At 31.1% G+C, this 9,783-nt stretch overlaps 1 protein-coding gene across 33 annotated transcripts in view; it reads right to left on the reverse strand.

The window, feature by feature from the left end:
- Positions 1-9,783, reverse strand: part of LOC124951526 (ankyrin-3-like) — a 66,811-nt gene that overhangs the window by 41,681 nt on the left and 15,347 nt on the right. For all 33 annotated transcript variants that reach the window (XR_007101940.1, XR_007101857.1, XR_007101823.1 and 30 more), the window contains 15 exons: positions 5,708-5,809; positions 5,403-5,535; positions 4,847-5,010; positions 4,490-4,645; positions 3,410-3,538; positions 3,094-3,291; positions 2,722-3,018; positions 2,439-2,636; positions 2,221-2,367; positions 1,951-2,100; positions 1,710-1,850; positions 1,471-1,626; positions 1,302-1,400; positions 754-951; positions 485-668 (listed from right to left, as the gene is read on the reverse strand). Coding sequence is in view for 27 of the 33 variants with exons in the window: in XM_047502407.1 (XP_047358363.1) it covers positions 485-668; positions 754-951; positions 1,302-1,400; positions 1,471-1,626; positions 1,710-1,850; positions 1,951-2,100; positions 2,221-2,367; positions 2,439-2,636; positions 2,722-3,018; positions 3,094-3,291; positions 3,410-3,538; positions 4,490-4,645; positions 4,847-5,010; positions 5,403-5,535; positions 5,708-5,809 (2,452 nt within the window). In the remaining 6 variants the exon portion in view is untranslated. The remainder of the gene's footprint in view (positions 1-484; positions 669-753; positions 952-1,301; positions 1,401-1,470; positions 1,627-1,709; positions 1,851-1,950; positions 2,101-2,220; positions 2,368-2,438; positions 2,637-2,721; positions 3,019-3,093; positions 3,292-3,409; positions 3,539-4,489; positions 4,646-4,846; positions 5,011-5,402; positions 5,536-5,707; positions 5,810-9,783) is intronic.

The following is a 9,783-nucleotide window of genomic DNA, read 5'->3' on the forward strand; positions in this document are numbered from 1 at the left end:
TTCCAATAATGTACATATTATGTTTAACAAATCAAAATATTCATTAATCTTGGAAATGCACGGATAACGTTTAATGTACACATTTATAAAAAAGAGATTCAATAAAATAATATGTTATTATCAATATAGGATTTTCTTTATAAGAATTATGGAACATGCATCAAAATTTAAATCCAAATAAGATTTATACAGTAATGGACATCTTCTATTATTACAAAAAGTCCTTTCTCTAAATATTCCTATTTCTTTGATTATCCAACGTATATTTTGTAAAATGCTATCAATAGCAAACTATAATATTCAACATATATATTTAAAAACTGTACGAGGTCATATTCTCAATGTCTTCATTATCAAATTGAAAAAGATATTAGTCTTTCTTAATTCAATTTTCAAATAAGATTATATATTTTAATATGCATATATTGCAATAAGTGCCTATTAAGCAAGAACAGATTGTCAGAAAAATGAACTATATACTCACCACCTTCATCTTCACTGTCGCTCATGAATGTTTCTTGCATAGATTCAGGTGCTTGTACTCTATATTTCTCTTCAATAGTGATAGTATGTGTCGTGGTAATAATAGTTTCTGTTACAACCTTTAGAGTTTCGATAACACTGATATAGCCAAGTTTTTGTGCAATATCCAAAGCAGTTTGTCCATTCTGTAAAACGTAAAATAGCCGTATTTTAATAATTTGTGCAAAAGCATTGCCTTGCATATCGAAAATTATACTTTTAGCTACTTACATTGGTTACAGCATTTGGCTTAGCTTTACTTTCTAACAGTAAATTAATAACCAGCGTGTGGCCCTGCTGTGCAGCTTGATGTAACGGCGTATAACCAGCATTAGTATTGTTATCAACAGTTGCACCAGAGCGCAAAAGGAATCGTACCATTGCTGCCTGACCAAAATGAGCTGCAACGTGCAATGGTGTGTAACCAGCCTGAAACAAATACACCGTTTGATATAAAAATAACATTTGCAAGATAAAATTTGTTTTTGAAAAATAAAAAAATAAAAATAACAGTATTTACTATCTTTATAAAGACAATAGAATCAAGTGGACGAGTCGAATACTGACAGAAGACAATACAATAACACAACCTAAAGGTATTTAAAAGTACTTGTTATGTCTCTAATGATAATTGAATTATATTGACTATGTTAATGGTATAACCGTGAGTATATTTTTTTTTACAGTAAGTTATAGTATTTATCTATAGTGCCATTGATCTTTCACTAATTGTATTGTTCTTTTCATAGCACAAATGTTGATAAACATAACTACATTACCTTTGTTTTAACATCAATCTGTGCACCATTCTTTACGAGAATAGAAGCAACATTGACTTTATCCTCTTGTGCGCATAAGTGTAACGGCGTAAGACCATTCTGTAAAGATAAATAAATAATAGAATAAATAAATAATAGAATAACAAATTTCTCAATGATGCGGTTATACCTTCGCTTTATGATTTGTGTCTGCCTTGTGTTCAATAAGCAAAGTTGACATATCAGTGTGTCCTTCTTGTGCACTTAAATGTAGTGGTGTAAATCCTGCTTTTGATTCTGCATTCGCTTTTGCGCCATATTCCAATAATGTGGTTGCAATGTCCATCTGTATACAATAATTTAAATATTTCTATCAATTCTGTCAATTATTTAAACGTCGTATTGAGAGTTTTTATCCCGTTTACTTGCCTGATTTTTTCGTGCTGCAATATGTAAAGGCGTGTGGCCATTTTTAGCCATAGCATGTGGCGAAGCACCCTTATCTAATAGAAGTAATGCTACATTCTGATGGTCATAATGCGATGCTACATGAAGAGGAGTTACTCCGTTCTATATTCAATAAATATGATCGATCAAAATATTTTAATTCACTACGTATAAATTGTCATTTAATATATATAAAAAAAAAAAAAAATAAAAACATGCTTACCTTTCCTTGAGCATCAACCGGTGCATTTTTCTGTAGTAACAACCTCGCTACATTCATATTGCCGTATTTAGCTGCCAAATGCAAAGGTGTAAAACCCTTTTTAGTCGTAGCAGTAAGTGATGCCCCATTTTCTAATAAAACTGAAGCAACCTGATGAACGCATAAGAAATAATTTGTAATACGTTATATTTGACATCGGTATTCTAAACCTATATTATAGGATTAATAATTACTCATAAATAGTTTACATACAAAATAAAAAATCTTTACCTCTTCTTGACCTTCCTTAGCCGCGATATGAAGTGGAGTATATAAATCTTTCGTTGTGGCATCAACTCCAGCACCGTGTTGTAATAGCAACATTACAATGTCAACATTACCTAAGCGGGAAGCAACGTGAAGCGGCGTTTGCTCCTCCTAAAAAAAGAATTATATAATCAACATCAAGATTATTCGAAATAATGATGAAATTTACATGATATACTTACTCTTGCTCTAGCGTCAACTTGAGCACCGTTCCTAAGAAGTATTCTGATAATATCAGTCTGGTTTGCTCTAGCAGCTAAATGTAACGGCGTCTCGCCTCTTACTGTCGGTATGTCTGGACTAGCTTCGTGTTGCAGCAAGTAAATGACGATGTTCATACATCCCATAAAACTTGCTACATGCAGCGGAGTTAATCCGGACTATATAAAACAAACAAAAGTAAATTGAATTTTTAATAAAATAATTTTTAATATTTAACAAAAAATACAAAAAATACATAATTACCTCCGTAGTAGCTTCGATACTAGCTTTGTGTTTTAAGAGAAGTTCAACTACTTTAATTCTGTTCTTCTTACACGCAATGTGTAGAGGTGTGAAACCATTGAGTGCGCGTGCATTAGGATCTGCATTTCTATCGAGTAAAAGTTTGGCCACCCTTACGTGACCACAATGAGCTGCCACATGCAATGCTGTCAAATAGTCCACTGTTACTTCATCCACAGGTGCACGATGATAAAGTAGAACCCTTGCGGCATCTACATGATCCCCTTGAGCAGCCATGTGTAATGGTGCAAGACCATTCTGCATTTCATTCAATAAAAAATACATTATTTAAAATGAAGTCAAATAATTTTTTCTTTCTATATAATCTATTACCTTTGTTTTAGAGCCAATAGGTGCTCCTCTTTCAATAAGTATATCAACAACCTCATGATGACCTGATCTTGCTGCACAATGAAGAGGAGTAAGGCCATCTCTCGTTTTTGCTTCGATATTTGCTCCTTTACTCATAAGAAGATTTACCATTTTAATTTTTCCCCATTTTGCAGCTACATGAATCGGCGTAATATTGTGCTATACGAACAGGCAAAAAAGAAAAAAATATAAATATAACTTTCCAAATTTTCTCTAATATGTATACATACACATATACATACATACATACATATATTATATATGTTTTGATACTTACTTTAGCAGCAAAATTTACATCCGCACCTCTATCATAAAGTAAGGAAGCAATTCGATCGTTGCCATAATGTGCGGCTATGTGAAGTGGTGTGAAACCGCTTTTCGAAGTTACGTCCGGATTATGATCATTCTGTTGAAAAATACAATACAATAATGATAGAATAAAAACACAAATTACATTTATAATTTTTTAATGCTCTTAAAATAAAAAATAAAAGCAAAGTATTGTCTCTCGATTCATTGGAAATCGATATTGTATGATAATTCGCGTATGTTCAGTTACCTAAGTCTGACGTATCTTATAATAGCGATATGAGTAGTACATAAATCAACTACATATATATGACTAAAACTTTTTTAATAAAGCGTAAAAATACATAAGTCTATATCATCTCTCATAAACGGTATCGTTTTTCTCGTATTTCATTAAAATCATATGTACATATATTGGTATGTAATTAAAAATTTTCATGATTTACACGTCGAAACTTTTAATTAAATATATACAAAGATATCAATATAATCAATTGTATGTTAAAATACATCTACAAATTATTTTATGTTATGTAATTTTGTAGATATTTAGACAAAATTTACAACTATTTTCTATTTTTTATCCGAGTTTTTAAAATAGACAAATTTAAACTATTACTTTTGCGTTTCATGGATTAATCATCTAGTATATCTGTAAGCATTATATCATAAATTCTCTTAGTTACAATTCTGTACTATTTCCGATGAACAATCGCTTATTGCAAAGATAAAGTTTTCTAATAGGAGACTACATTTACAGAATTTGAATAAGAAATTTTTATTTATCGATTAAAATATTAGAAACCTTGAGAGATGAATTTTTCAAAAAATATATAATATTATTCTTATATAGAAAAATTTATCTTATATAGCTTGATGTTTTAGGTCTAGAATAAATCCTTGTTTATAAAAATCAGTCAACTATTTAGATTAAAAGAATTTATGGTATAAACTCTTGGAAATGTATTAGGTGATGAACCCTATTAAAAAGAATAAGAGGATTACAACAAAGGACTCTTTTGCTTGGAAAAAGAGAAATATGACGTACTTGCAAAAGTAGGGCAGCCGCATTACAATCATCCTTCTTAGCAGCAATGTGGAGGGCAGGTAATCGAACTTTACCGCGAGTATCATTTTCCAATAGAACGGCTACTACTTTATCATGACCCTGTTGCATGGCCACCGCCAATGGAGTGAATCCGTCCTACGATGAGAAATAAATTTATAGGAATTTAAAAAATTCACTGCCTTTAAGGAAAATTACAACAGTTAATTATACACGCGTACACACACACACACACACCAATTAATATTTAATTAATATAATATATGAAATCGTTCCTTCTACTATTTACCAAAGCAAATATTAATTCGCGTATTTATAGTTAAAATATACAGAACGTACCTCTGTAGTGAGGGTTTGGTTGGCACCCTTACTGAGGAGGTACTTAACCACAGAGTCGTGATTCTCCTGAGCAGCCATATAGAGCGGTGTGAACCCATTTTGTGACTGTGCGTTCACAGAAGCACCTTGTTGGACGAGCAATTGTACAACCTCCTCTTGTCCAGCTGCAACAAGATATTAGTTTCATTGTAAGAAGTGGTTAGATATCATATAGAGGTCTATGATTCTTTTCAAGTACATCTATTATGATGCAGCGAGGAAAAGTATAATTAAATAAAAAATACATATATACGAAATTCTTCAATAAGTATCTCAACCTCATTGAAATATCATATTTTTGAATATATAAATGTCATTTTAAAAATGACATTTTTTTTTCTATGTCCGTGTCTAACATAGCAATGTATTTCTATTATTGCTTAGAAGCTCGATACTGCGTTATAGTATCGAGGTATGGAGAGATATGGGTTAATCGATATGATCTGAGAGTACGTTTGTATGTGTATTTGTATACGTATTTACACATCACACAAACGCACATATGGAGTTCGCTTACCAAGAGAAGCAATGTGCAATGCGGTGTTTCCCTTTTTAGTAGCAGCATCGACTACTGCGCCACGACTAAGAAGTTCTCGTACAATTTCCAAGTGGCCATCCTTAGCTGCCAGGTGCAAAGCATTCAGTCCATTCTGTGTACAGACAGATAGCTTTTTTTTAGAATCCGAATAAGTAAAATATTTGTTATACGTATATAGCCCGTACATAGTCACATAAGTATCTCGATCATGCGACTATGGTAAACTCAAGTGATACAGCATGTTAGTAAATCAGATCTTTTAACCTAATTAATGATAAACTTACAGCATTTGATGCGTTTATGTCCACGCCCGATTCAAGATACTCCAAAACCTTCTCTAGCTGACCTGCGCGAGCTGCTCTCAAAAATGACGTGCTTGGATCACTCTAAAAATAAATAAATAAAAGAAACAAATGTAATCGATTAATGTATTCTCTCTTACGTCATTAAATTTAATGAGATTTTTTTTCTGTTACACGATACATCAGACATTACATAATTTTCACTAATTTCATTCTAACTAGATTAATGCACTCGTGTGAACATTCCTAATAGAAATCATCAAGGGACCTTACGTAACTTTTTAATCCTTATAATCTCTCCAAATCATGTCTCGTACATATGTATCTATGTGCCTTTAATTTTAATGATTTTCCTTCTTGATATCCTTCGATTGTTAACCGAATAAAGACAAAAGAAAGTATTCTATATGAATAATAATCGATCAGAATCTTCAACAAGTTTACATTGTCCTAATTACCGCTGTATTACGCATTAAGAGATGAATATAGATATGCATGCATATACATATTTAGTTATATTTAATATCAATACATTCGAGAAGAGTTTGTCTATGTTATCTGTTCAATCTATGAACATTAACACTTGTGCATACATTCAATTAAAATCTCATACTTTCTAACGTGCCATTTCTTTTTTATTGAATTTTATTTTCATTTCTCGATAAATTCTCAACATCTGTCCTAAAGTTATATACTCTTTAAATCCTAACAATCATAACAAAGCTTACTCCGCAGACAATGCGTGGAAGATAAGTTTATCGATTTTTGAAATTAAAAGTAGTATAAAAAAGAAATGTATATACATTCGTACATGTGCGAACCTATTTATACACACCTATCAACTTTTATAATGCTGTTAAAATAGCTGGCACGATATGCTCCACCATTATTTCTCGATTACAATGCAGGTTGTTAGTCAAATATATATGTATGTAGTTTACTGGAACATACGGCGCCTATCGGTCTACACGAACGAGAGATGCTGATCTCTTTATTTTATTGTCCATTTGATCTATAAATTCTCACCCTTTTTCTTATTTATAACAAAATAACAATAATATAATATATCAACATCAATATATAAGTAGGTACATTAAAAATATCAAATCATTGTGTAAAATTAGATATATTACATAATCTATCCGTTATATTTATAAGAATAAAGTTTCATTTTTTACGATAAAGACACTCTACGTGTCTAAAAGCAAGAAAGCCCCGTGTTTGTGTGCCTCAACTGGTTTATAAGCTACGTTTAGCTTTATAGATGGTATACAAGAATAAACTGACCGAACTACATCTGGATAATAAAGGTAAGTAAAGGAGGAGTCATAGAGAAACGAGACGCTTCGGCGTCACCAACGAATACCCTGTCGTATTACTGGAACGCATCGTATTATCGTTCATGCGTTGCATATATAAGCACCGCGAACGATAAATCGATAACAGAGTACATTGGACGCGCTTCTTAGGGCAGATAATCCTCTACTGTCGCAGTAATTAACGTATGGTTGTATCGTAAATAATCGTCGCTCTCATTCTTCCTTCAACAGACAGTAATCCATTCAAGAGATTTATTTTTATCTAATTATAGAAAAAAAAAATTAAAAATTAGAGAAAAAATAAAACATAAAAAAGTATAATTTTTAAATTTACTAAGAATCTCTTTGTTCGAGGAGATATTAAATACAGTTGAAATCGTTGCGAACGTAAATAAAGCTCAAAGACAAAAGGTACATTCTTTCCATTAACGATTTTCCTTCTCCTCTCTCTCTCTTTCTCTCTCCCTCTCCCTCTCTCTCTCTCTTTCTTTCTCTCTCTCTCTCTCTCTCTCTCTCTCTCTCTCTCTCTCTCTCTCTCTCTTTCTTTCTCTCTTTCTTTCTCTATCTTCCTATTTTTTTATTTCACTTTTTCTATGTAGCTTTTACGATGGGCTGGTTTTATCTTCCTATCGACAGCACTTTTTTAAAAAATCGATCCTATTTATAGCTTCATGCAACAAAAAAAGATAACCTTTCTTTATAAAGTGATCATCAACGATAACAAAATAAACTAACAAAAATTTATAGTCTATTAATTTCATACTGAAGAAATATCATTTAATGTGCACGGCTTCAATCACAGTTTTCCTTTCCTACATATAGCAACAAAGTTAACTGTCAATATTGAATTAATCATTATAATTAATTAATTAATTAATTAACCTAGAAAGAAAGAAGCTCCTACTACTTTCTTAAATATGTAAAGCTATTATGAAATCGATCCTGAAATATATGCATTAATGGAATTATAATGACTGAAATAGAATTTACGTGACATCATAAAGAAAATTACTTGTTAACTCATATTAGAAATACCTTCTGAACTAACGAATTCCAATGATCATATCTACAACGGTGAAACATTCTTTTATATCCACAATAAGCACCATGAAGAAGTAGCACAAACGAAAGTTGTGTTATGATGTACTAACTATAGATAAAACGAATGTGGTATCGATAACGGTGATACATTTTTTCATGGCAAAACCGCGCCACATATATTGTAACATACATTCTATATGACTAAAAAAAGATTACAAACTTTTGCGGTACCGAAGTAAATGAACTGAAATAAATACGCTACTTGGAAATATATATTACGTTTATAAATATATATATATATATATATATATATATATATATATATATATATATATATATATATATATATATATATATATATAGGACCAAGAAACTACTCGATAGGTTCTATTATTCTAGCACGAGCTAGGTTCGTAGTACGATAGGCTCGAGTAAATAAATAAGAACATATTCTATAAAATTATCAGTTTCTTATTCTGCTACGCGTGGAATAGAAAGACAAGAGTGCTAAGATAAGTAACAATAAACTAAAATCAAAATAATGTCAAGACTATTCATGTTTTTGAAAGGACAATCTAAGAGTAGTTGATGAATGTAATATAAAGTAGTGCGTATTATTAAGAAAATACTGCGAGATACAAAGAATAATGCGAGTTAAATTTAGTTATATTCGAAAGTTTCAAATTATTTTTTCTCTTTTTATTATTGTTCTCTTTTTTTTTTATTATATTACCTAAGTTCGTATTTTAAACACTGAAATAGAAACTTAAAAAAACAATTGTCTGTATTCTTTGCGTCTTTAGTAGTTGTTATACCCAATTAATCTCACATATGTATACATATATGTATGTAATATTCATTATACCTATTACTTTTATACAAAAATTTCCATGTAACAAATACGTAAAAATTTTGTTAAATATATTCAATTTTAAAAATAAAAGAAAATAATTATTTGAAAAATTAAAAATTATATAACAAGAAATACGAGATCATTTGTATTTTCTTTCCATTTAACAAAGTAAAAGATTAGTTTGAATAATCGACTTTACAATTGTATCGTAAACAAGGAATCAGAAGAAAAAAATCTACCATAAACATTTGTCACTGATAAATTTCTCTTAAAGTCCAATGTTAAAGAGAAGATTCTTCATAGAAAAGGAAATTCTTTATAATCGGTATAAAACAGTGATAAAGGAGTCTCTTCTATGTTTCGCGATAGATGACGACCTGCTTTAAATAATTCAGCGACCCCGTTACATCCGACACGTGGATGGTCCCTTGTGTTATACTTCCCCCTTTACCTTTCCCCTTCTCTAGAGCGCCTTCTTCACTTGGGCTTCTTTTTCTTTCTACTCTTTATCCACGAAGCGAAGCTGTATCTCCGGCATGACACGACAACCGTTGAAAAAGAGGAGAGAGACCAATGGAAAACGTCGTCACGATGGTCTCATTACTGTCTCTTTATTATAACAGTCTAGCTTACTCAATGCGATCACATAGCGTGCCTATGCGCGCATTCTATTCTACGTTGATATTATATTCAAGTCTCTCGGAAATCTATGAAAAAGTTCAAAGAAATTCTTTTTATTTATTTCTTTTTAGTTATTTCTTTCGTGACGAATTTATATGACAATTTCCTCTTGAAAAACGAGTGACGATCATTACATTTTTGTATCCGATGATTATGATGATTAG

This window comes from Vespa velutina, chromosome 1 (assembly GCF_912470025.1).
Source record: "Vespa velutina chromosome 1, iVesVel2.1, whole genome shotgun sequence".
Lineage (NCBI taxonomy): Eukaryota > Metazoa > Arthropoda > Insecta > Hymenoptera > Vespidae > Vespa > Vespa velutina.